General features: G+C 57.1%; 1 protein-coding gene across 1 annotated transcript in view; it reads left to right on the top strand.

The window, feature by feature from the left end:
• The first annotated feature begins 2,217 nt into the window (after window positions 1-2,217).
• Window positions 2,218-27,723, top strand: part of LOC120994316 — a 90,555-nt gene continuing 65,049 nt past the window's right edge. Inside the window, exons 1-3 of the mRNA XM_040422783.1 lie at window positions 2,218-2,348; window positions 8,726-9,010; window positions 12,830-13,072. Of these exons, the coding sequence (XP_040278717.1) occupies window positions 2,285-2,348; window positions 8,726-9,010; window positions 12,830-13,072 (592 nt within the window). The 5' untranslated portion in view covers window positions 2,218-2,284. The remainder of the gene's footprint in view (window positions 2,349-8,725; window positions 9,011-12,829; window positions 13,073-27,723) is intronic.

Here is a 27,723-nt window from a genome sequence, read left to right on the forward strand (position 1 = left end):
CTGACACACTCCAGCCACATGAGGTCTAGCATTGTCTTGCATTAGGAGGAACCCAGGGCCAACCGCACCAGCATATGGTCTCACAAGGGGTCTGAGGATCTCATCTCGGTACCTAATGGCAGTCAGGCTACCTCTGGCGAGCACATGGAGGGCTGTGCGGCCCTCCAAAGAAATGCCACCCCACACCATTACTGACCCAATGCCAAACCGGTCATGCTGGAGGATGTTGCAGGCAGCAGAACGTTCTCCACGGCGTCTCCAGACTCTGTCACATCTGTCACATGTGCTCAGTGTGAACCTGCTTTCATCTGTGAAGAGCACAGGGCGCCAGTGGTGAATTTGCCAATCTTGGTGTTCTCTGGCAAATGCCAAACGTCCTGCACGGTGTTGGGCTGTAAGCACAACCCCCACCTGTGGACGTCGGGCCCTCATATCCCCCTCATGGAGTCTGTTTCTGACCGTTTGAGCAGACACATGCACATTTGTGGCCTGCTGGAGGTCATTTTGCAGTGTTCTGGCAGTGCTCCTCCTGTTCCTCCTTGCACAAAGGCGGAGGTAGCGGTCCTGCTGCTGGGTTGTTGCCCTCCTACGGCCTCCTCCACGTCTCCTGATGTACTGGCCTGTCTCCTGGTAGCGCCTCCATGCTCTGGACACTACGCTGACAGACACAGCAAACCTTCTTGCCACAGCTCGCATTGATGTGCCATCCTGGATAAGCTGCACTACCTGAGCCACTTGTGTGGGTTGTAGACTCCGTCTCATGCTACCACTAGAGTGAAAGCACCGCCAGCATTCAAAAGTGACCAAAACATCAGCCAGGAAGCATAGGAACTGAGAAGTGGTCTGTGGTCACCACCTGCAGAACCACTTCTTTATTGGGGGTGTCTTGCTAATTACCTATAATTTCCACCTGTTGTCTATCCCATTTGCACAACAGCATGTGAAATTGATTGACACTCAGTGTTGCTTCCTAAGTGGACAGTTTGATTTCACAGAAGTGTGATTGACTTGGAGTTACATTGTGTTGTTTAAGTGTTCCCTTTATTTTTTGGAGCAGTGTATATACAGTATACTGTCCTCTGTAGTATATATATATATATATATATATATATATACACACACACAGGGCGCAGTATATACACACAGGGCACAGTATACAGCAGTATATACACACAGGGCACGGTATACAGCAGTATATACACACAGGGCACGGTATACAGCAGTATATACACACAGGGCACGGTATACAGCAGTATATATACACAGGGCACGGTATACAGCAGTATATACACACACAGGGCACGGTATACAGCAGTATATACACACAGGGCACGGTATACAGCAGTATATACACACAGGGCACGGTATACAGCAGTATATACACACAGGGCACAGTATACAGCAGTATATACACACAGGGCACAGTATACAGCAGTATATACACAGGGCACAGTATACAGCAGTATATATACACAGGGCACAGTATACAGCAGTATATATACACACAGGACACAGTATACAGCAGTATATATACACAGGGCACAGTATACAGCAGTATATATACACACAGGGCACAGTATACAGCAGTATATATACACAGGGCACAGTATACAGCAGTATATATACACAGGGCACAGTATACAGCAGTATATATACACAGGGCACAGACAGTATACAGCTGTATATATACACAGGGCACAGTATACAGCAGTATATAGGGGGCACAGTATACAGCAGTATATATACACAGGGCACAGTATACAGCAGTATATATACACAGGGCACAGTATACAGCAGTATACACACAGGGCACAGTATACAGCAGTATATATACACAGGGCACAGTATACAGCAGTATATACACACAGGGCACAGTATACAGCAGTATATATACACAGGGCACAGTATACAGCAGTATATACACAGGGTACAGTATACAGCAGTATATATACACAGGGCACAGTATACAGCAGTATATACACACAGGGCACAGTATACAGCAGTATATATACACAGGGCACAGTATACAGCAGTATATATACACAGAGTACAGTATACAGCAGTATATACACAGGGCACAGTATACAGCAGTATATACACACAGGGCACAGTATACAGCAGTATATATACACAGGGCACAGTATACAGCAGTATATATACACAGGGCACAGTATACAGCAGTATATAGGGGGCACAGGTTACATCCGGGTAATGGCCGCTCTTAGTTTCGTTTTCCCTCAGAGCCGCCGCCTCTTCCCGCCGACCGTCAGTCGCTGTCCACACGATGCGGGTGTCGGGCTCCGGGGCCGCGGTTCTCCTGTTCTTCTGCCTCGTCTCCTGGAGCCGGGGTAAGTGATGGGGAACACCGGGGGATCTGAGGAGAGGAGCGGCCTGGGGAAGGGGCGACACCGCGGAGAGACGGCCGGGCCTGTACATAGAGAGCTCGGACATAGGGAGCACTGACAGCCGGCCACCGCCCATATATCACCCGCCGCTCCTGGATATGGGCGGTGTCTGGCGGTACTTACCTCACACACGTACTAAGTACTTACTTACCTGAGGTCTGAGCAGCAGATCCAGGAGGCCGCTCATGTGTGTGGGGCCCCTACTAGGACTGGTGGAGGGGCCTAGTAGTAGGTGTGTGTGGGGCCCCTGCTAGGACTGGTGGAGGGGCCTAGTAGTAGGTGTGTGTGGGGCCCCTGCTAGGACTGGTGGAGGGGCCTAGTAGTAGGTGTGTGTGGGGCCCCTGCATGGTGTGTGGGCCCCTTCACTCTCCTCACAGCACCGGACTGCCTCCATGTTGCTCAGATGTTATTTCTCTGGGGTCTGTTCACATAGGACACAGTTTTGCAGCGCACCTTCAGCCTCTGATCCGGGGGCCCCTGTGTGGTGGGGGCCCGTCTCCCAGTCACCAGCAGTCTGCGGTGAGGTGGTTTTCCTCCACTGAAGCAATCACCAGTCACCTACTTGTGGGGTTGCGAGGGTTGGCCCCTCGGGTGACGGAGGCGCTGTGTTAAGGGCGGGGCCACAGCGGACGGCGCCTGGCGCCATGCACGGGTCAGGTGGAGCTCTAGCGGATCCCTGAGAAAACTGTTTCTAGTGTCTAAACATGGTGTGAACAGGGCCTTACTCTGCTTCATGTCAGTGAATAGCTCCCCCACCACCAGGTGCTCGTCCAGCTCTCTCCTTAGTCCGCTCGCGGTTTTCTGTGGTGGTCGCGCCTCTTCTCCGTACGCCTCGTGCCATGAGGACCAGAATTTCTCACTTCTGTCCGTTATCCGGCCTCCACAACCGGGTGAATCCGAATCCCTCCGCCGCCACGAAGAGAGTGGAATTGTGCAGAGGCGACCACGTTCCCCTCTAGTCTATTCTACTCGTAAAACAGACCCCCCCTCCCATGAGGAGCCCGCCCGCCACCTCGCGGCTCTCGCCGGCTTCGCCTGGATTCCCATTTTTGGACAGTTCTGCGCAGTTTTCTGCCGGTCACAACGGGAATATTTGGGTTTGTACAATGAGGTTTTCTAGGATCGACCCGTATCGGGCTTCGAGGACTCCTCGTGGGCGATCCACAAAACCCCACCGTACCTGCCAACACGGGGTTAATATGTGTTTGTGTTTGTTTTTTTGTTTTTTTGGGCCGTTATGTGTGAGGAGGTTCCTGATGGCGTCACTAGTAATGTGAGGCACACGGATAAAACCACTACCCTCATCATGTACCGCCTCACATAATGGACAACATGGGGTTAACGTGTTCTGAGAGCCACGGTTGTTTTATTTTTTGGGCGATTGTCTCAGGTAGCGGCTCATTTTTTTTGTAGGATGAGGAGACGGTTTTATTGATACCATTTTGGGGGCATACGCCTTTTTGATCGCTTGCTGTTGCACTTTTAGTGATGTAAGGTGACCAAAAAATGTTTTTTTTTTTAGCACAGTTTTTATTTTATTATTTTAATGGTGTTTACCTGAGGGGTTAGGTCATGTGATAGTTATATAGAGCCGGTCGATACGGACACGGCGATACCTAATATGTCTACATACATTTCCCCCCCCCCCCATTTTGTACATTTTATTTTATTTTATTTTTTTTACTTTAGTTTGGCGCATTCTGCACCAGTGGGGATCTTATTAACCGCCTCCGGACCGCCTAACGCAGGATCGCGTTCCGGAGGCGGCAGCTGTAGGCAGAGTCACGCATCTATGCGTCATCTCACGAGACGCGAGATTTCCTGTGAACGCGCGCGCTCACAGGATCGGAAGGTAAGCGAGTGGATCTACAGCCTGCCAGCGGCGATCGTTCGCTGGCAGGCTGTAGATGCGATTTTTTTAACCCCTAACAGGTATATTAGATGCTGTTTTGATAACAGCGTCTAATATACCTGCTACCTGGTCCTCTGGTGGTCCCCTTTGTTTGGATCGACCACCAGAGGACACAGGCAGCTCAGTAATAAGTAGCACCAAACACCACTACACTACACCCCCCCCCCTGTCACTTATTAACCCCTGATCACCCCATATAGACTCCCTGATCACTCCCCTGTCATTGATCACCCCCCTGTAAGGCTCCATTCAGACGTCCATATGTTTTTTACGTATACACGGATACATGGATCGGATCTGCAAATCACATACGGACGTCTGAATGGAGCCTTACAGGGGGGTGATCAATGACAGGGGGGGTGATCACCCCATATAGACTCCCTGATCACCCCCCTGTCATTGATCACCCCCCTGTAAGGCTCCATTCAGACATTTTTTTGGCACAAGTTAGCGGAAATTTATTTATTTATTTATTTTTTTCTTACAAAGTCTCATATTCCACTAACTTGTGTCAAAAAATAAAATCTCACATGAACTCACCATACCCCTCACGGAATCCAAATGCGTAACATTTTTTAGACATTTATATTCCAGACTTCTTCTCACGCCAAGACACCCCAAGGTATTCCGTGAGGGGCATATTGAGTCCATGAAAGATTGAAATTTTTGTCCCAAGTTAGCGGAAAGGGAGACTTTGTGAGAAAAAACAAAAAAAATCTATTTCCGCTAACTTGTGCCAAAAAAAAAAATTTCTATGAACTCGCCATGCCCCTCATTGAATACCTTGGGGTGTCTTCTTTCCAAAATGGGGTCACATGTGGGGTATTTATACTGCCCTGGCATTCTAGGGGCCCTAAAGCGTGAGAAGAAGTCTGGGATCCAAATGTCTAAAAATGCCCTCATAAAAGGAATTTGGGCCCCTTTGCGCATCTAGGCTGCAAAAAAGGGTCACACATGTGGTATCGCCGTACTCAGGAGAAGTTGGGGAATGTGTTTTGGGGTGTCATTTTATATATACCCATGCTGGGTGAGATAAATATCTTGGTCAAATGCCAACTTTGTATTAAAAAAATGGGAAAAGTTGTCTTTTGCCAAGATATTTCTCTCACCCAGCATGGGTATATGTAAAATGACACCCCAAAACACATTCCCCACCTTCTTCTGAGTACGGAGATACCAGATGTGTGACACTTTTTTGCAGCCTAAGTGGGCAAAGGGGCCCACATTCCAAAGAGCACCTTTCGGATTTCACAGGTCATTTTTTTCAGAATTTGATTTCAAACTCCTTACCACACATTTGGGCCCCTAGAATGCCAGGGCAGTATAACTACCCCACAAGTGACCCCATTTTGGAAAGAAGACACCCCAAGGTATTCCGTGAGGGGCATGGCGAGTTCCTAGAATTTTTTATTTTTTGTCACAAGTTAGTGGAAAATGATGATTTTTTTTTTATTTATTTTTTTCATACAAAGTCTCATATTCCACTAACTTGTGACAAAAAATAAAAACTTCCATGAACTCACTATGCCCATCAGCGAATACCTTGGGGTCTCTTCTTTCCAAAATGGGGTCACTTGTGGGGTAGTTATACTGCCCTGGCATTTTCCAGGGGCCCTAATGTGTGGTAAGTAGGTAAATGACCTGTGAAATCCTAAAGGTGCTCTTTGGAATATGGGCCCCTTTGCCCACCTAGGCTGCAAAAAAGTGTCACACATGTGGTATCGCCGTATTCAGGAGAAGTTGGGGAATGTGTTTTGGGGTGTCATTTTACATATACCCTTGCTGGGTGAGAGAAATATCTTGGCAAAAGACAACTTTTCCCATTTTTTTATACAAAGCTGGCATTTGACCAAGATATTTCTCTCACCCAGCATGGGTATATGTAAAATGACTCCCCAAAACACATTGCCCAACTTCTCCTGAGTACGGCGATACCAGATGTGTGACACTTTTTTGCAGCCTAGGTGGGCAAAGGGGCCCACATTCCAAAGAGCACCTTTCGGATTTCACCGGCCATTTTTTACAGATTTTGATTTCAAACTACTTACCACACATTTGGGCCCCTAAATTGCCAGGGCAGTATAACTACCCCACAAGTGACCCCATTTTGGAAAGAAGACACCCCAAGGTATTTCGTGATGGGCATAGTGAGTTCATGGAAGTTTTTATTTTTTGTCACAAGTTAGTGGAATATGAGACTTTGTAAGAAAAAAAAAAAAAAAAAAAATCATTTTCCGCTAACTTGTGACAAAAAATAAAAAGTTCTATGAACTCACTATGCCCATCAGCGAATACCTTAGGGTGTCTACTTTCCGAAATTGGGTCATTTGTGGGGTGTTTGTACTGTCTGGGCATTGTAGAACCTCAGGAAACATGACAGGTGCTCAGAAAGTCAGAGCTGCTTCAAAAAGCGGAAATTCACATTTTTGTACCATAGTTTGTAAACGCTATAACTTTTACCCAAACTTTTTTTTTTTTTTTTTTACCCAAACTTTTTTTTTTATCAAAGACATGTAGAACAATAAATTTAGAGCAAAATTTATATATGGATCTCGTTTTTTCTGCAAAATTTGACAACCGAAAGTGAAAAGTGTCATTTTTTTGCAAAAAAATCGTTAAATTTCGATTAATAACAAAAAAAGTAAAAATGTCAGCAGCAATGAAATACCACCAAATGAAAGCTCTATTAGTGAGAAGAAAAGGAGGTAAAATTCATTTGGGTGGTAAGTTGTATGACCGAGCAATAAACGGTGAAAGTAGTGTAGGTCAGAAGTGTAAAAAGTGGCCTGGTCATTAAGGGGGTTTAAGCTATAGTGGCTGAGGGGGTTAAAGGGGTTGTCCAGGGATTGATCCTTAGGCCCCTTTCACACGGGCGAGTATAATGCCTGATGTGAACGCATTGCACCCGCACTCAATACCGACCCATTCATTTCTATGGGGCCGTTCACATGAGCGGTGATTTTCACGCATCACTTGTGCGTTGTGTGAAAATCGCAGCATGCTCTATATTCAGCGTTTTTCACGCAACGCAGGCCCCATAGAAGTGAATGGGGTTGCGTGAAAATCGCAAGCAAGTGCGGATGCGGTGCGATTTTCACGCACGGTTGCTAGGAGACGATCGGGATGGAGACCCGATCATTATTATTTTCCCTTATAACATGGTTATAAGGGGAAATAATAGCATTCTTAATACAGACTGCATAGTACAATAGCGCTGGAGGGGTTAAAAAAAAAATAAATAATAATTTAACTCACCTTAATCCACTTGCTCGCGCAGCCGGCATCTCCATCTGTCTCCTTCTTTGCTGAACAGGACCTGTGGTGACATCACTCTGGTCATCACATGGTCCATCACCATGGTAAAAGATCATGTGATGACCGGAGTGACGTCACCACAGGTCCTGTTCAGCAAAGAAGGAGACAGAAGAGATGGCGGCTGCGCGATCAAGTGGATTAAGGTGAGTTTAATTATTATTATTTTTAACCCCTCCAGCCCTATTGTACTATGTATTCTGTATTCAGAATGCTATTATTTTCCCTTATAACCATGTTATAAGGGAAAATAATACAATCTACACAACCCCGATCCCAAGCCCGAACTTCTGTGAAGAACCAAACATGCGTGATTTTTCTCACGCGAGTGCAAAACGCATTACAATGTTTTGCACTCGCGCGGAAAAATCGTGCGTGTTCCCGCAACGCACCCGCACATTTTCCCGCAACGCCCGTCTGAAAGAGGCCTTCGGATCGGTCATGGTTATCACATGGGTGGGGGTCTGAGTCTCCGATCAGCGGTTACAGGGAGCTCTGGTTTGCGCTGCGGGCAGCTTTCCAAGCACAGCGCCGTGCAGAGTATAGGGGCAGTGCTTGGTACTGCAGCTAGGTCATGTGTGGTGAAGACACCGCAGAGCTCACGGAGCGCCGGCCCCAGCTGATCTGTGGTGGTCCTGGGTATTGGACCAGAGGATAGATTATCAGTATAAATTACCGGACAACCCCTTTAAGGCAGGCATATGGGACGGCAGTCCTAATACTATACACTCCCCGTGTGTGGTGATGACATCCTCTACAGCCGACCGCATAGACCTGCTGGAAGCATTCTTCCTACCTCTTTTAAATCTGGGATATTTGGGCGAGGGTACCCCAAATACCTCAGAGATGTATGAAGAAGGCTGCAGATAAGATGAGGGGTATCCTGGGTGGGATGAGACTTCTGGAGGTAGGTGTGCCCAGACTGTGAGGTCAGCTTCAGGGACCAGATATGACAGTCCCACGAAGGCCGGTGCTGTCCGCACGCAGGGAAGTGGGGGGGTGACGTGAGTTTGGTCACTCGTCCGGTCGTGAGCCGCGCTTTTCCAGGTCGGTATGTTTTTTATTTCATTAATGTTTCTGAACTCTGTTTTATTAGGTCAAGAGACGATTAAGAAACTCTCCGGCAGCAATGTGACATTTAAAGTAGACGTGACAGCCGGCCCCACAGAAATCGCCTGGTTCCGGGGTACCGATAAGATCATAGACCTGGAAGTAGGGTCGGAGCCATTCTTCTACAGTTTGAAGGAAAGGACTGTACCAGATCTATCAAAAGGGACTCTGCTTCTCAGGGATGTGTCTCCGGCAGACAGCGGACCATACAGCGCTCGGCTTTTGATTGGAGGTTCATATATAAACGTAAATTTCAGGCTGCAGGTGTTTGGTGAGTGCGGGGATCCTGAGCTGGGGTCTTGGGGGTTCATATTTATACATACACTTCAGCCTGCAGGTGATCAGTGAGTGCGGGGATCCTGAGCTGGGGGTCTTGGTTGGGGGTTCATATTCATACATACACTTCAGCCTGCAGGTGTTTGGTGAGTGCGGGTATCCTGAGCTGGGGTCTTGGGGGTACATATTCATACATACACTTCAGTCTGCAGGTGTTCTGTGAGTGCGGGGATCCTGAGCTGGGGTCTTGGGGGTTCATATTCATACATACACTTCAGCCTGCAGGTGTTCGGTGAGTGCGGGGATCCTGAGCTGGGGTCTTGGGGGTACATATTCATACATACACTTCAGCCTGCAGGTGTTCTGTGAGTGCGGGGATCCTGAGCTGGGGTCTTGGGGGTTCATATTCATACATACACTTCAGCCTGCAGGTGTTCTGTGACTGCGGGGATCCTGAGCTGGGGTCTTGGGGGTTCATATTCATACATACACTTCAGCCTGCAGGTGTTCTGTGACTGCGGGGATCCTGAGCTGGGGTCTTGGGGGTTCATATTTAGACTGCAGGTGTTCTGTGAGTGCGGGGATCCTGAGCTGGGGTCTTGGGGGTTCATATTTAGACTGCAGGTGTTCTGTGAGTGCGGGGATCCTGAGCTGGGGTCTTGGGGGTTCATATTTAGACTGCAGGTGTTCTGTGAGTGCGGGGATCCTGAGCTGGGGTCTACGGGGTTCGAATTCATTCATACATACACTTTAGACTGCAGGTGTTCGGTGAGTGCACACATCATCCAGAGTAGAGACAGCACAGTCGTTCTTTCCTGTTAGAGAACCCGCTATTGCATAGCAATATTACTAGTGGAATCGGCGCCCTTCTTCAGACTGGAATTTCAGCTGCCAATCCCTGCACTGCAGCAGTCAAGCCTGAAGAAGGCGCTAGTGTCATGTTGGCCACAAGTGCTGTCCGTACTCTGGATGACCCAAGGCAGATGGTTACAGGACAAGAACCTGAGCTTTCGGTAGCAGTCCTGACAACCTTGTGGTGCATGACAACTGCGTAGATGTGGTGTGACCGGGATCAATGATACAGGACCAGGGACAATATCCGGGGGCAGGAAAAGAAAAGGTTATTAGTTTGGTCGTTGTGTACACAGAGGGTTTTTACTGCAGCATTTTAGCGCCGACAGCTGAACTGAAATTTTTCTGAAATCCTTCCAGCAGCCGCGTCCTTTCTGCCTCCCAATCATTTCAGCCGGAGTGAGCGCGGAGGATGACCGCTGGACCCGCTGTCGGGGATGTAAAGCAAAGGCTTTATATAAAAGAAAGGATCAAAGGAAAATGTCTAAGGGAAGGGATTGAGCCAAAACCAGGTGCGGCTCTAAACACAGAACAGGAGCCGATCGTCCTCTTATTCCGGATCTCTGGAGGCTCCAGTCCTGGTTTTAGTCACAATCACTGATCAAACACTGATGTGTGAATGTGGCTTAATACTGCCGCCAATTACCTGATGAATGAGAAAACGCTCGATCATCAGGCAGACGGTGGTGCCTGACCCCTGCCGGCAGACGGTGGTGCCTGACCCCTGCCGGCAGACGGTGGTGCCTGACCCCTGCCGGCAGACGGTGGTGCCTGACCCCTGCCGGCAGACGGTGGTGCCTGACCCCTGCCGGCAGACGGTGGTGCCTGACCCCTGCCGGCAGACGGTGGTGCCTGACCCCTGCCGGCAGACGGTGGTGCCTGACCCCTGCCGGCAGACGGTGGTGCCTGACCCCTGCCGGCAGACGGTGGTGCCTGACCCCTGCCGGCAGACGGTGGTGCCTGACCCCTGCCGGCAGACGGTGGTGCCTGACCCCTGCCGGCAGACGGTGGTGCCTGACCCCTGCCGGCAGACGGTGGTGCCTGACCCCTGCCGGCAGACGGTGGTGCCTGACCCCTGCCGGCAGACGGTGGTGCCTGACCCCTGCCGGCAGACGGTGGTGCCTGACCCCTGCCGGCAGACGGTGGTGCCTGACCCCTGCCGGCAGACGGTGGTGCCTGACCCCTGCCGACATTTGGTGGAGGAGATTGCTGCATGTAATAGCAATGATCTCCTCCGCTAGCGAGCATGCAGGAACACCTTCCTCCTGACAGTCGCAGTCTAAGGCTACTTTCACACTTGCGCTTGATCGGATCCGTTCTGAACGGATCCGATCATATTAATGCAGACGGAGGCTCCGTTCAGTACGGATCCGTCTGCATTAATAACTTAGAAAAATTTCTAAGTGCGAAATTAGCCTGAGCGGATCCGTTCAGACTTTCAATGTAAAGTCAATGGGGGACGGATCCGCTTGAAGATTGAGCCATATGGTGTCATCTTCAAGCGGATCCGTTCCCATTGACTTACATTGTAAGTCTGGACGGATCCGCACGCCTCCGCACGGCCAGGCGGACACCCGAACGCTGCAAGCATCCGCATCCATTCAGACTGCATCAGGGCTGGACGGAAGCGTTCTGCTCCGCTCGTGAGCCCCTTCAAACGGAGCTCACGAGCGGACAGCAGAACGCTAGTGTGAAAGTAGCCTTATACAGCCTTTAGGCCGCATTCACATGACCATATTTTTAGCCCACATCCGATCTGCGTTTTTGCGAATCGCACACAGACCCATTCATTTCTTTAGGTCTGCAAGAAAATAAAATAAAACCTGTCCGCTGTCTGCATCCGTATGTCCGTTCCACAGTCCCGCAAAAAAAAAAAAAAAAAAGAGAGAGCATGTCCTATTCTTCTCCGTTTTGCTGAGAAGAATAGACATTATTACAACGTGGATGTCATCCGTATTTCTTGTGCACCCTGAGGCGGTGGAGCCGGCCGCTGTGTGCTCTGTATCGCAGGAGCAGTGGTCTCCACACACACTATGGAGATGGTCCTCCCTTCCATCATGTGACCCACAGTCTGACAACCCAGTCCTACAGACTGTGCTTTGTCAGCCGGAAGGAAACCTCTGCATGCAAGGCAATGAAACGCCCCCTAGTGTGAGTCTCATGGGCTTCCGTAGAAAGACTGCCGTGAGGTCCACAAAGCAGAAACTGCAGGACTCCAGTAGTCCCACTGAGGGCCACGGGATGTAATGGCGGACCTGAAACAAAGCGGCCGGTGCCCTATCCCTCATGTAGTTTACACATGGGGCAACCATAAAAAAACTGTGAAGGCCAGGTCATGTGACACGCCCCTAACACTCCCACCACACACCCAGATCATGTGACGCCTCCCTCCACACATACACCTAGGTCATGTGACACCTTGATCTCCCCACCCCCCCCCCCCCCCACCCCATACACACTTATACGCCTAGGTCATGTGATACCGCATCCCCGCCTGGTCACGTGACACCTCCGTATCCTCTGCCACCCTTGTCATTTATAACATACCCAGCAGGATTTGCTGATTTCTTATTTTTTTTTTCTTATCTGCCACCAAAAAAAAAAAAGAATAAAAAGTGCTAAAAAAACTGTGTTCGCCAAAATGATACCTGATCAGACTCCAGCCCTCGCTCCGTAGAAAGAGTAACCGTTTCTGGGTCTTGGCATTCGGCAATGCAGAAACATTTTCTTTAAAAAAAAAACATTTTTTTTATTCTGCAAAAACAGTAAAACGTGAAAACCGCTCTGTCGGAGAGGAGCTCTCGCGTCACGTGTAAAGTGAATGCCGCAAAATTTACAACGTAAAGATTGAGATTGTCGTGTCTGATGCTCCGCCCTCCGATGTGCCGGGGGCGCCGCGAGGAGGGGTCGATAATTGTGCACATGCTCTGTAGTCGCTATCTAACGGCTCTCTCTTCTACAGACCGCGTTTGTCAGGTTGTCATCCAGAACAGCACACAGGAGAACAATGTGACGCTGTCGTGTACGTGCTCCGCGCCCAGTGCCGCTCCTCCCACCAGGTATCAGTGGTACAACTGGAGCGGCCACAGTGTGTCTGACCTTCAGAACATCACCATGCAAAAAGAAGACAAGGAGCAGCTCCTCCGGTGTAACGCCAGCAATGAGGTCTCCTGGACTAACGCCACCATCACCGTGCCCGCCAAAGGTGAGTGCGGACAGAGTGCGTCCTGTGCAGGCAGGGTGCTGCCACAGCTCCATCATTACTAACGGGGGTCTGACAAGTTCTCATGCTGTAAATTATACTGATAGAGCCGGGGCTCATCCGCTGTGAGGACACGACCCCCTCTGCCTGCCTCAGCTCCTGTCCTCAGGTATCAGCCCCAGCACACTGCTGTCCGCTGTGAGGACACAGCCCCCTCTGCCTGCCTCAGCTCCTGTCCTCAGGTATCAGCCCCAGCACACTGCTGTCCGCTGTGAGGACACGACCCCCTCTGCCTGCCTCAGCTCCTGACCTCAGGTATCAGCCCCAGCACACTGCTGTCCGCTGTGAGGACACGTCCCCCTCTGCCTGCCTCAGCTCCTGTCCTCAGGTATCAGCCCCAGCACACTGCTGTCCGCTGTGAGGACACGACCCCCTCTGCCTGCCTCAGCTCCTGTCCTCAGGTATCAGCCCCAGCACACTACTGTCCGCTGTGAGGACACGACCCCCTCTGCCTGCCTCAGCTCCTGACCTCAGGTATCAGCCCCAGCACACTGCTGTCCGCTGTGAGGACACGGCCCCCTCTGCCTGCCTCAGCTCCTGACCTCAGGTATCAGCCCCAGCACACTGCTGTCTGCTGTGAGGACACGGCCCCCTCTGCCTGCCTCAGCTCCTGACCTCAGGTATCGGCCCCAGCACACTGCTGTCCGCTGTGAGGACACGGCCCCCTCTGCCTGCCTCAGCTCCTGTCCTCAGGTATCAGCCCCAGCACACTGCTGTCTGCTGTGAGGACACGACCCCCTCTGCCTGCCTCAGCTCCTGACCTCAGGTATCAGCCCCAGCACACTGCTGTCCGCTGTGAGGACACGGCCCCCTCTGCCTGCCTCATCTCCTGTCCTCAGGTATCAGCCCCAGCACACTGCTGTCCGCTGTGAGGACACGGCCCCCTCTGCCTGCCTCATCTCCTGGCCTCAGGTATCAGCCCCAGCACACTGCTGTCCGCTGTGAGGACACGGCCCCCTCTGCCTGCCTCAGCTCCTGTCCTCAGGTATCAGCCCCAGCACACTGCTGTCCGCTGTGAGGACACGGCCCCCTCTGCCTGCCTCAGCTCCTGTCCTCAGGTATCAGCCCCAGCACACTGGTGTGAGGACACGACCCCCTCTGCCTGCCTCAGCTCCTGTCCTCAGGTATCAGCCCCAGCACACTGCTGTCCGCTGTGAGGACACGACCCCCTCTGCCTGCCTCATCTCCTGGCCTCAGGTATCAGCCCCAGCACACTGCTGTCCGCTGTGAGGACACGACCCCCTGTGCCTGCCTCATCTCCTGGCCTCAGGTATCAGCCCCAGCACACTGCTGTCTGCTGTGAGGACACGACCCCCTCTGCCTGCCTCATCTCCTGGCCTCAGGTATCAGCCCCAGCACACTGCTGTCTGCTGAGAGGACACGGCCCCTCTGCCTGCCTCAGCTCCTGTCCTCAGGTATCAGCCCCAGCACACTGCTGTCCCCTGTGAGGACACGACCCCCTCTGCCTGCCTCAGGTATCAGCCCTAGCACACTGCTGTCTGCTGTGAGGACACGACCCCCTCTGCCTGCCTCAGCTCCTATCCTCAGGTATCAGCCCCAGCACACTGCTGTCTGCTGTGAGGACACGACCCCCTCTGCCTGCCTCATCTCCTGGCCTCAGGTATCAGCCCCAGCACACTGCTGTCCGCTGTGAGGACATGGCCCCCTCTGCCTGCCTCAGCTCCTGTCCTCAGGTATCAGCCCCAGCACACTGCTGTCTGCTGTGAGGACACGACCCCCCCTGTTTGCCTCAGCTCCTGTCCTCAGGTATCGGCCCCAGCACACTGCTGTGAGGACACGACCCCCTCTGCCTGCCTCAGCTCCTGACCTCAGGTATCGGCCCCAGCACACTGCTGTCCCCTGTGAGGACACGACCCCCTCTGCCTGCCTCAGCTCCTGTCCTCCAGGTATCAGCCCCAGCACACTGCTGTGAGGACACGCCCCCCTCTGCCTGCCTCAGCTCCTGTCCTCTGGTATCAGCCCCAGCACACTGCTGTGAGGACACGACCCCCTCTGCCTGCCTCAGCTCCTGTCCTCAGGTATCGGCCCCAGCACACTGCTGTCTGCTGTGAGGACACGACCCCCTCTGCCTGCCTCAGCTCCTGACCTCAGGTATCAGCCCCAGCACACTGCTGTGAGGACACGACCCCCTCTGCCTGCCTCAGCTCCTGTCCTCAGGTATCAGCCCCAGCACACTGCTGTCTGCTGTGAGGACACGACCCCCTCTGCCTGCCTCAGCTCCTGACCTCAGGTATCAGCCCCAGCACACTGCTGTCCCCTGTGAGGACACGACCCCCTCTGCCTGCCTCAGCTCCTGTCCTCCAGGTATCAGCCCCAGCACACTGCTGTGAGGACACGACCCCCTCTGCCTGCCCCAGCTCCTGTCCTCAGGTATCAGCCCCAGCACACTGCTGTAAGGACACGACCCCCTCTGCCTGCCTCAGCTCCTGTCCTCAGGTATCAGCCCCAGCACACTGCTGTCCGCTGTGAGGACACGGCCCCCTCTGCCTGCCTCAGCTCCTGTCCTCAGGTATCAGCCCCAGCACACTGCTGTCCGCTGTGAGGACACAACCCCCTCTGCCTGCCTCAGCTCCTGTCCTCAGGTATCAGCCCCAGCACACTGCTGTCCGCTGTGAGGACACGGCCCCCTCTGCCTGCCTCAGCTCCTGTCCTCAGGTATCAGCCCCAGCACACTGCTGTCCGCTGTGAGGACACGGCCCCCTCTGCCTGCCTCAGCTCCTGTCCTCAGGTATCAGCCCCAGCACACTGCTGTCCGCTGTGAGGACACGACCCCCTCTGCCTGCCTCAGCTCCTGTCCTCAGGTATCAGCCCCAGCACACTGCTGTCCGCTGTGAGGACACAACCCCCTCTGCCTGCCTCAGCTCCTGTCCTCAGGTATCAGCCCCAGCACACTGCTGTCTGCTGTGAGGACACAACCCCCTCTGCCTGCCTCAGCTCCTGGCCTCCGGTATCAGCCCCAGCACACTGCTGTCCGCTGTGAGGACACAACCCCCTCTGCCTGCCTCAGCTCCTGTCCTCAGGTATCAGCCCCAGCACACTGCTGTCTGCTGTGAGGACACAACCCCCTCTGCCTGCCTCAGCTCCTGGCCTCCGGTATCAGCCCCAGCACACTGCTGTCTGCTGAGAGGACACGGCCCCTCTGCCTGCCTCAGCTCCTGACCTCAGGTATCGGCCCCAGCACACTGCTGTCTGCTGTGAGTACACGACCCCCTCTGCCTGCCTCAGCTCCTGTCCTCAGGTATCAGCCCCAGCACACTGCTGTGAGGACACAACCCCCTCTGCCTGCCTCAGCTCCTGGCCTCCGGTATCAGCCCCAGCACACTGCTGTCTGCTGAGAGGACACGGCCCCTCTGCCTGCCTCAGCTCCTGACCTCAGGTATCGGCCCCAGCACACTGCTGTCCGCTGTGAGGACACGACCCCCTCTGCCTGCCTCAGCTCCTGTCCTCAGGTATCAGCCCCAGCACACTGCTGTGAGGACACAACCCCCTCGGCCTGCCTCAGCTCCTGTCCTCAGGTATCAGCCCCAGCACACTGCTGTGAGGACACAACCCCCTCTGCCTGCCTCAGCTCCTGTCCTCAGGTATCAGCCCCAGCACACTGCTGTCTGCTGAGAGGACACGGCCCCTCTGCCTGCCTCAGCTCCTGACCTCAGGTATCGGCCCCAGCACACTGCTGTCTGCTGTGAGTACACGACCCCCTCTGCCTGCCTCAGCTCCTGACCTCAGGTATCAGCCCCAGCACACTGCTGTGAGGACACGACCCCCTCTGCCTGCCTCAGCTCCTGACCTCAGGTATCGGCCCCAGCACACTGCTGTCCCCTGTGAGGACACGACCCCCTCTGCCTGCCTCAGCTCCTGTCCTCCAGGTATCAGCCCCAGCACACTGCTGTGAGGACACGCCCCCCTCTGCCTGCCTCAGCTCCTGTCCTCTGGTATCAGCCCCAGCACACTGCTGTGAGGACACGGCCCCCTCTGCCTGCCTCAGCTCCTGTCCTCAGGTATCGGCCCCAGCACACTGCTGTCTGCTGTGAGGACACGACCCCCTCTGCCTGCCTCAGCTCCTGACCTCAGGTATCAGCCCCAGCACAATGCTGTGAGGACACGACCCCCTCTGCCTGCCTCAGCTCCTGTCCTCAGGTATCAGCCCCAGCACACTGCTGTAAGGACACGACCCCCTCTGCCTGCCCCAGCTCCTGTCCTCTGGTATCAGCCCCAGCACACTGCTGTCCGCTGTGAGTACACGACCCCCTCTGCCTGCCTCATCTCCTGGCCTCAGGTATCAGCCCCAGCACACTGCTGTCCGCTGTGAGTACACGACCCCCTCTGCCTGCCTCAGCTCCTGACCTCAGGTATCAGCCCCAGCACACTGCTGTCCGCTGTGAGGACATGACCCCCTTTGCCTGCCTCAGCTCCTGTCCTCAGGGATCAGCCCCAGCACACTGCTGTCCGCTGTGAGGACACGACCCCCTCTGCCTGCCTCATCTCCTGGCCTCAGGTATCAGCCCCAGCACACTGCTGTCTGCTGTGAGGACACGACCCCCTCTGCCTGCCTCATCTCCTGGCCTCAGGTATCAGCCCCAGCACACTGCTGTCCGCTGTGAGTACACGACCCCCTCTGCCTGCCTCAGCTCCTGTCCTCAGGTATCAGCCCCAGCACACTGCTGTCCGCTGTGAGGACACAACCCCCTCTGCCTGCCTCAGCTCCTGGCCTCAGGTATCAGCCCCAGCACACTGCTGTCCGCTGTGAGGACACAGCCCCCTCTGCCTGCCTCAGCTCCTGTCCTCAGGTATCAGCCCCAGCACACTGCTGTCCGCTGTGAGGACACGACCCCCTCTGCCTGCCTCAGCTCCTGACCTCAGGTATCAGCCCCAGCACACTGCTGTCCGCTGTGAGGACACGTCCCCCTCTGCCTGCCTCAGCTCCTGTCCTCAGGTATCAGCCCCAGCACACTGCTGTCCGCTGTGAGGACACGACCCCCTCTGCCTGCCTCAGCTCCTGTCCTCAGGTATCAGCCCCAGCACACTGCTGTCCGCTGTGAGGACACGACCCCCTCTGCCTGCCTCAGCTCCTGACCTCAGGTATCAGCCCCAGCACACTGCTGTCCGCTGTGAGGACACGGCCCCCTCTGCCTGCCTCAGCTCCTGACCTCAGGTATCAGCCCCAGCACACTGCTGTCTGCTGTGAGGACACGGCCCCCTCTGCCTGCCTCAGCTCCTGACCTCAGGTATCGGCCCCAGCACACTGCTGTCCGCTGTGAGGACACGGCCCCCTCTGCCTGCCTCAGCTCCTGTCCTCAGGTATCAGCCCCAGCACACTGCTGTCCGCTGTGAGGACACGGCCCCCTCTGCCTGCCTCATCTCCTGGCCTCAGGTATCAGCCCCAGCACACTGCTGTCCGCTGTGAGGACACGGCCCCCTCTGCCTGCCTCAGCTCCTGTCCTCAGGTATCAGCCCCAGCACACTGCTGTCCGCTGTGAGGACACGGCCCCCTCTGCCTGCCTCAGCTCCTGTCCTCAGGTATCAGCCCCAGCACACTGGTGTGAGGACACGACCCCCTCTGCCTGCCTCAGCTCCTGTCCTCAGGTATCAGCCCCAGCACACTGCTGTCCGCTGTGAGGACACGACCCCCTCTGCCTGCCTCATCTCCTGGCCTCAGGTATCAGCCCCAGCACACTGCTGTCCGCTGTGAGGACACGACCCCCTGTGCCTGCCTCATCTCCTGGCCTCAGGTATCAGCCCCAGCACACTGCTGTCTGCTGTGAGGACACGACCCCCTCTGCCTGCCTCATCTCCTGGCCTCAGGTATCAGCCCCAGCACACTGCTGTCTGCTGAGAGGACACGGCCCCTCTGCCTGCCTCAGCTCCTGTCCTCAGGTATCAGCCCCAGCACACTGCTGTCCCCTGTGAGGACACGACCCCCTCTGCCTGCCTCAGGTATCAGCCCTAGCACACTGCTGTCTGCTGTGAGGACACGACCCCCTCTGCCTGCCTCAGCTCCTATCCTCAGGTATCAGCCCCAGCACACTGCTGTCTGCTGTGAGGACACGACCCCCTCTGCCTACCTCATCTCCTGGCCTCAGGTATCAGCCCCAGCACACTGCTGTCCGCTGTGAGGACATGGCCCCCTCTGCCTGCCTCAGCTCCTGTCCTCAGGTATCAGCCCCAGCACACTGCTGTCTGCTGTGAGGACACGACCCCCCCTGTTTGCCTCAGCTCCTGTCCTCAGGTATCGGCCCCAGCACACTGCTGTGAGGACACGACCCCCTCTGCCTGCCTCAGCTCCTGACCTCAGGTATCGGCCCCAGCACACTGCTGTCCCCTGTGAGGACACGACCCCCTCTGCCTGCCTCAGCCCCTGTCCTCCAGGTATCAGCCCCAGCACACTGCTGTGAGGACACGCCCCCCTCTGCCTGCCTCAGCTCCTGTCCTCTGGTATCAGCCCCAGCACACTGCTGTGAGGACACGGCCCCCTCTGCCTGCCTCAGCTCCTGTCCTCAGGTATCGGCCCCAGCACACTGCTGTCTGCTGTGAGGACACGACCCCCTCTGCCTGCCTCAGCTCCTGACCTCAGGTATCAGCCCCAGCACACTGCTGTGAGGACACGACCCCCTCTGCCTGCCTCAGCTCCTGTCCTCAGGTATCAGCCCCAGCACACTGCTGTCTGCTGTGAGGACACGACCCCCTCTGCCTGCCTCAGCTCCTGTCCTCCAGGTATCAGCCCCAGCACACTGCTGTGAGGACACGACCCCCTCTGCCTGCCCCAGCTCCTGTCCTCAGGTATCAGCCCCAGCACACTGCTGTAAGGACACGACCCCCTCTGCCTGCCTCAGCTCCTGTCCTCAGGTATCAGCCCCAGCACACTGCTGTCCGCTGTGAGGACACGGCCCCCTCTGCCTGCCTCAGCTCCTGTCCTCAGGTATCAGCCCCAGCACACTGCTGTCCGCTGTGAGGACACAACCCCCTCTGCCTGCCTCAGCTCCTGTCCTCAGGTATCAGCCCCAGCACACTGCTGTCCGCTGTGAGGACACGGCCCCCTCTGCCTGCCTCAGCTCCTGTCCTCAGGTATCAGCCCCAGCACACTGCTGTCCGCTGTGAGGACACGGCCCCCTCTGCCTGCCTCAGCTCCTGTCCTCAGGGATCAGCCCCAGCACACTGCTGTCCGCTGTGAGGACACGACCCCCTCTGCCTGCCTCAGCTCCTGTCCTCAGGTATCAGCCCCAGCACACTGCTGTCCGCTGTGAGGACACAACCCCCTCTGCCTGCCTCAGCTCCTGTCCTCAGGTATCAGCCCCAGCACACTGCTGTCTGCTGTGAGGACACAACCCCCTCTGCCTGCCTCAGCTCCTGGCCTCCGGTATCAGCCCCAGCACACTGCTGTCCGCTGTGAGGACACAACCCCCTCTGCCTGCCTCAGCTCCTGTCCTCAGGTATCAGCCCCAGCACACTGCTGTCTGCTGTGAGGACACAACCCCCTCTGCCTGCCTCAGCTCCTGGCCTCAGGTATCAGCCCCAGCACACTGCTGTCTGCTGAGAGGACACGGCCCCTCTGCCTGCCTCAGCTCCTGACCTCAGGTATCGGCCCCAGCACACTGCTGTCTGCTGTGAGTACACGACCCCCTCTGCCTGCCTCAGCTCCTGTCCTCAGGTATCAGCCCCAGCACACTGCTGTCCGCTGTGAGGACACGACCCCCTCTGCCTGCCTCAGCTCCTGTCCTCAGGTATCAGCCCCAGCACACTGCTGTGAGGACACAACCCCCTCGGCCTGCCTCAGCTCCTGTCCTCAGGTATCAGCCCCAGCACACTGCTGTGAGGACACAACCCCCTCTGCCTGCCTCAGCTCCTGTCCTCAGGTATCAGCCCCAGCACACTGCTGTCTGCTGAGAGAACACGGCCCCTCTGCCTGCCTCAGCTCCTGACCTCAGGTATCGGCCCCAGCACACTGCTGTCTGCTGTGAGTACACGACCCCCTCTGCCTGCCTCAGCTCCTGACCTCAGGTATCAGCCCCAGCACACTGCTGTGAGGACACGACCCCCTCTGCCTGCCTCAGCTCCTGACCTCAGGTATCGGCCCCAGCACACTGCTGTCCCCTGTGAGGACACGACCCCCTCTGCCTGCCTCAGCTCCTGTCCTCCAGGTATCAGCCCCAGCACACTGCTGTGAGGACACGCCCCCCTCTGCCTGCCTCAGCTCCTGTCCTCTGGTATCAGCCCCAGCACACTGCTGTGAGGACACGGCCCCCTCTGCCTGCCTCAGCTCCTGTCCTCAGGTATCGGCCCCAGCACACTGCTGTCTGCTGTGAGGACACGACCCCCTCTGCCTGCCTCAGCTCCTGACCTCAGGTATCAGCCCCAGCACAATGCTGTGAGGACACGACCCCCTCTGCCTGCCTCAGCTCCTGTCCTCAGGTATCAGCCCCAGCACACTGCTGTAAGGACACGACCCCCTCTGCCTGCCCCAGCTCCTGTCCTCTGGTATCAGCCCCAGCACACTGCTGTCCGCTGTGAGTACACGACCCCCTCTGCCTGCCTCATCTCCTGGCCTCAGGTATCAGCCCCAGCACACTGCTGTCCGCTGTGAGTACACGACCCCCTCTGCCTGCCTCAGCTCCTGACCTCAGGTATCAGCCCCAGCACACTGCTGTCCGCTGTGAGGACATGACCCCCTTTGCCTGCCTCAGCTCCTGTCCTCAGGGATCAGCCCCAGCACACTGCTGTCCGCTGTGAGGACACGACCCCCTCTGCCTGCCTCATCTCCTGGCCTCAGGTATCAGCCCCAGCACACTGCTGTCTGCTGTGAGGACACGACCCCCTCTGCCTGCCTCATCTCCTGGCCTCAGGTATCAGCCCCAGCACACTGCTGTCCGCTGTGAGGACACGACCCCCTCTGCCTGCCTCAGCTCCTGTCCTCAGGTATCAGCCCCAGCACACTGCTGTCCGCTGTGAGGACACAACCCCCTCTGCCTGCCTCAGCTCCTGGCCTCAGGTATCAGCCCCAGCACACTGCTGTCCGCTGTGAGGACACAACCCCCTCTGCCTGCCTCAGCTCCTGGCCTCAGGTATCAGCCCCAGCACACTGCTGTCTGCTGTGAGGACACGACCCCCTCTGCCTGCCTCATCTCCTGGCCTCAGGTATCAGCCCCAGCACACTGCTGTCCGCTGTGAGTACACGACCCCCTCTGCCTGCCTCAGCTCCTGACCTCAGGTATCAGCCCCAGCACACTGCTGTCCGCTGTGAGGACACGACCCCCTTTGCCTGCCTCAGCTCCTGTCCTCAGGTATCAGCCCCAGCACACTGCTGTGAGGACACGACCCCCTCTGCCTGCCTCAGCTCCTGTCCTCAGGTATCAGCCCCAGCACACTGCTGTCCGCTGTGAGGACACGACCCCCTCTGCCTGCCTCAGCTCCTGACCTCAGGTATCAGCCCCAGCACACTGCTGTCTGCTGTGAGGACACAGCCCCCTCGGCCTGCCTCAGCTCCTGTCCTCAGGTATCAGCCCCAGCACGCTGCTGTCTGCTGTGAGGACACGACCCCCTCTGCCTGCCTCAGCTCCTGTCCTCAGGTATCAGCCCCAGCACACTGCTGTCTGCTGTGAGGACACGACCCCCTCTGCCTGCCTCAGCTCCTGACCTCAGGTATCAGCCCCAGCACACTGCTGTCCGCTGTGAGGACATGGCCCCCTCTGCCTGCCTCAGCTCCTGTCCTCAGGTATCAGCCCCAGCACACTGCTGTGAGGACACGACCCCCTCTGCCTGCCTCAGCTCCTGTCCTCAGGTATCAGCCCCAGCACACTGCTGTGAGGACACGACCCCCTCGGCCTGCCTCAGCTCCTGTCCTCAGGTATCAGCCCCAGCACACTGCTGTCTGCTGTGAGGACACGACCCCCCCTGTTTGCCTCAGTTCCTGTCCTCAGGTATCGGCCCCAGCACACTGCTGTGAGGACACGACCCCCTCGGCCTGCCTCAGCTCCTGTCCTCAGGTATCAGCCCCAGCACACTGCTGTCTGCTGTGAGGACACGACCCCCCCTGTTTGCCTCAGCTCCTGTCCTCAGGTATCGGCCCCAGCACACTGCTGTGAGGACACGACCCCCTCTGCCTGCCTCAGCTCCTGACCTCGGGTATCAGCCCCAGCACACTGCTGTCTGCTGTGAGGACACGACCCCCCCTGTTTGCCTCAGCTCCTGACCTCAGGTATCGGCCCCAGCACACTGCTGTCCCCTGTGAGGACACGACCCCCTCTGCCTGCCTCAGCTCCTGTCCTCCAGGTATCAGCCCCAGCACACTGCTGTGAGGACACGGCCCCCTCTGCCTGCCTCAGCTCCTGTCCTCAGGTATCGGCCCCAGCACACTGCTGTCTGCTGTGAGGACACGACCCCCTCTGCCTGCCTCAGCTCCTGACCTCAGGTATCAGCCCCAGCACACTGCTGTGAGGACACGCCCCCCTCTGCCTGCCCCAGCTCCTGTCCTCAGGTATCAGCCCCAGCACACTGCTGTAAGGACACGACCCCCTCTGCCTGCCTCAGCTCCTGTCCTCAGGTATCAGCCCCAGCACACTGCTGTCCGCTGTGAGGACACGGCCCCCTCTGCCTGCCTCAGCTCCTGTCCTCAGGTATCGGCCCCAGCACACTGCTGTCCGCTGTGAGGACACGGCCCCCTCTGCCTGCCTCAGCTCCTGTCCTCAGGTATCAGCCCCAGCACACTGCTGTCTGCTGAGAGGACACGGCCCCTCTGCCTGCCTCAGCTCCTGACCTCAGGTATCGGCCCCAGCACACTGCTGTCTGCTGTGAGTACACGACCCCCTCTGCCTGCCTCAGCTCCTGACCTCAGGTATCAGCCCCAGCACACTGCTGTCTGCTGAGAGGACACGGCCCCTCTGCCTGCCTCAGCTCCTGACCTCAGGTATCGGCCCCAGCACACTGCTGTCTGCTGTGAGTACACGACCCCCTCTGCCTGCCTCAGCTCCTGACCTCAGGTATCGGCCCCAGCACACTGCTGTGAGGACACGACCCCCTCTGCCTGCCTCAGCTCCTGACCTCAGGTATCGGCCCCAGCACACTGCTGTCCCCTGTGAGGACACGACCCCCTCTGCCTGCCTCAGCTCCTGTCCTCTGGTATCAGCCCCAGCACACTGCTGTGAGGACACGACCCCCTCTGCCTGCCTCAGCTCCTGTCCTCAGGTATCAGCCCCAGCACACTGCTGTCCGCTGTGAGGACACGACCCCCTCTGCCTGCCTCAGCTCCTGACCTCAGGTATCGGCCCCAGCACACTGCTGTCCCCTGTGAGGACACGACCCCCTCTGCCTGCCTCAGCTCCTGTCCTCTGGTATCAGCCCCAGCACACTGCTGTGAGGACACGACCCCCTCGGCCTGCCTCAGCTCCTGTCCTCAGGTATCAGCCCCAGCACACTGCTGTCTGCTGTGAGGACACGACCCCCTCTGCCTGCCTCAGCTCCTGACCTCAGGTATCAGCCCCAGCACACTGCTGTGAGGACACGACCCCCTCTGCCTGCCCCAGCTCCTGTCCTCAGGTATCAGCCCCAGCACACTGCTGTAAGGACACGACCCCCTCTGCCTGCCCCAGCACCTGTCCTCAGGTATCAGCCCCAGCACACTGCTGTCCGCTGTGAGGACACGGCCCCCTCTGCCTGCCTCAGCTCCTGTCCTCAGGTATCAGCCCCAGCACACTGCTGTCCGCTGTGAGGACACGACCCCCTCTGCCTGCCTCAGCTCCTGACCTCAGGTATCAGCCCCAGCACACTGCTGTCCGCTGTGAGTACACGACCCCCTCTGCCTGCCTCAGCTCCTGACCTCAGGTATCAGCCCCAGCACACTGCTGTCCGCTGTGAGGACACGACCCCCTTTGCCTGCCTCAGCTCCTGTCCTCAGGTATCAGCCCCAGCACACTGCTGTCCGCTGTGAGGACACGACCCCCTCTGCCTGCCTCATCTCCTGGCCTCAGGTATCAGCCCCAGCACACTGCTGTCTGCTGTGAGGACACGACCCCCTCTGCCTGCCTCATCTCCTGGCCTCAGGTATCAGCCCCAGCACACTGCTGTCCGCTGTGAGGACACGACCCCCTCTGCCTGCCTCATCTCCTGTCCTCAGGTATCAGCCCCAGCACACTGCTGTCCGCTGTGAGGACACGACCCCCTCTGCCTGCCTCATCTCCTGGCCTCAGGTATCAGCCCCAGCACACTGCTGTCCGCTGTGAGGACACAACCCCCTCTGCCTGCCTCAGCTCCTGTCCTCAGGTATCAGCCCCAGCACACTGCTGTCCGCTGTGAGGACACGACCCCCTCTGCCTGCCTCATCTCCTGGCCTCAGGTATCAGCCCCAGCACACTGCTGTCCGCTGTGAGGACACAACCCCCTCTGCCTGCCTCAGCTCCTGGCCTCAGGTATCAGCCCCAGCACACTGCTGTCCGCTGTGAGGACACAACCCCCTCTGCCTGCCTCAGCTCCTGTCCTCAGGTATCAGCCCCAGCACACTGCTGTGAGGACACGACCCCCTCTGCCTGCCTCAGCTCCTGTCCTCTGGTATCAGCCCCAGCACACTGCTGTCCGCTGTGAGGACACGACCCCCTCTGCCTGCCTCAGCTCCTGGCCTCAGGTATCAGCCCCAGCACACTGCTGTCTGCTGTGAGGACACGACCCCCTCTGCCTGCCTCATCTCCTGGCCTCAGGTATCAGCCCCAGCACACTGCTGTCCGCTGTGAGTACACGACCCCCTCTGCCTGCCTCAGCTCCTGACCTCAGGTATCAGCCCCAGCACACTGCTGTCCGCTGTGAGGACACGACCCCCTCTGCCTGCCTCAGCTCCTGACCTCAGGTATCAGCCCCAGCACACTGCTGTGAGGACACGACCCCCTCTGCCTGCCTCAGCCCCAGCACACTGCTGTCTGCTGTGAGGACACGACCCCCTCTGCCTGCCTCAGCTCCTGACCTCAGGTATCAGCCCCAGCACACTGCTGTGAGGACACGACCCCCTCTGCCTGCCCCAGCTCCTGTCCTCAGGTATCAGCCCCAGCACACTGCTGTAAGGACACGACCCCCTCTGCCTGCCCCAGCTCCTGTCCTCAGGTATCAGCCCCAGCACACTGCTGTCCGCTGTGAGGACACGGCCCCCTCTGCCTGCCTCAGCTCCTGTCCTCAGGTATCAGCCCCAGCACACTGCTGTCCGCTGTGAGGACACAGCCCCCTCTGCCTGCCTCAGCTCCTGGCCTCAGGTATCAGCCCCAGCACACTGCTGTGAGGACACGACCCCCTCTGCCTGCCTCAGCTCCTGTCCTCTGGTATCAGCCCCAGCACACTGCTGTCCGCTGTGAGGACACGACCCCCTCTGCCTGCCTCATCTCCTGGCCTCAGGTATCAGCCCCAGCACACTGCTGTCTGCTGTGAGGACACGACCCCCTCTGCCTGCCTCATCTCCTGGCCTCAGGTATCATCCCCAGCACACTGCTGTCCGCTGTGAGTACACGACCCCCTCTGCCTGCCTCAGCTCCTGACCTCAGGTATCAGCCCCAGCACACTGCTGTCCGCTGTGAGGACACGACCCCCTTTGCCTGCCTCAGCTCCTGACCTCAGGTATCAGCCCCAGCACACTGCTGTCCGCTGTGAGTACACAACCCCCTCTGCCTGCCTCAGCTCCTGTCCTCAGGTATCAGCCCCAGCACACTGCTGTGAGGACACGACCCCCTCTGCCTGCCTCAGCTCCTGTCCTCAGGTATCAGCCCCAGCACACTGCTGTCCGCTGTGAGGACACGACCCCCTCTGCCTGCCTCAGCTCCTGGCCTCAGGTATCAGCCCCAGCACACTGCTGTCTGCTGTGAGGACACGACCCCCTCTGCCTGCCTCATCTCCTGGCCTCAGGTATCAGCCCCAGCACACTGCTGTCCGCTGTGAGTACACGACCCCCTCTGCCTGCCTCAGCTCCTGACCTCAGGTATCAGCCCCAGCACACTGCTGTCCGCTGTGAGGACACGACCCCCTTTGCCTGCCTCAGCTCCTGTCCTCAGGTATCAGCCCCAGCACACTGCTGTGAGGACACGACCCCCTCTGCCTGCCTCAGCTCCTGACCTCAGGTATCAGCCCCAGCACACTGCTGTCTGCTGTGAGGACACAGCCCCCTCGGCCTGCCTCAGCTCCTGTCCTCAGGTATCAGCCCCAGCACGCTGCTGTCTGCTGTGAGGACACGACCCCCTCTGCCTGCCTCAGCTCCTGTCCTCAGGTATCAGCCCCAGCACACTGCTGTCCGCTGTGAGGACACAGCCCCCTCTGCCTGCCTCATCTCCTGGCCTCAGGTATCAGCCCCAGCACACTGCTGTCTGCTGTGAGGACACGACCCCCTCTGCCTGCCTCAGCTCCTGTCCTCAGGTATCAGCCCCAGCACACTGCTGTCCGCTGTGAGGACACGACCCCCTCTGCCTGCCTCAGCTCCTGTCCTCAGGTATCAGCCCCAGCACACTGCTGTCCGCTGTGAGGACACAGCCCCCTCTGCCTGCCTCATCTCCTGGCCTCAGGTATCAGCCCCAGCACACTGCTGTCTGCTGTGAGGACACGACCCCCTCTGCCTGCCT

The sequence above is a fragment of the Bufo bufo genome, chromosome 3 (assembly GCF_905171765.1).
Source record: "Bufo bufo chromosome 3, aBufBuf1.1, whole genome shotgun sequence".
In the NCBI taxonomy this organism is placed as follows: Eukaryota; Metazoa; Chordata; class Amphibia; order Anura; family Bufonidae; genus Bufo; species Bufo bufo.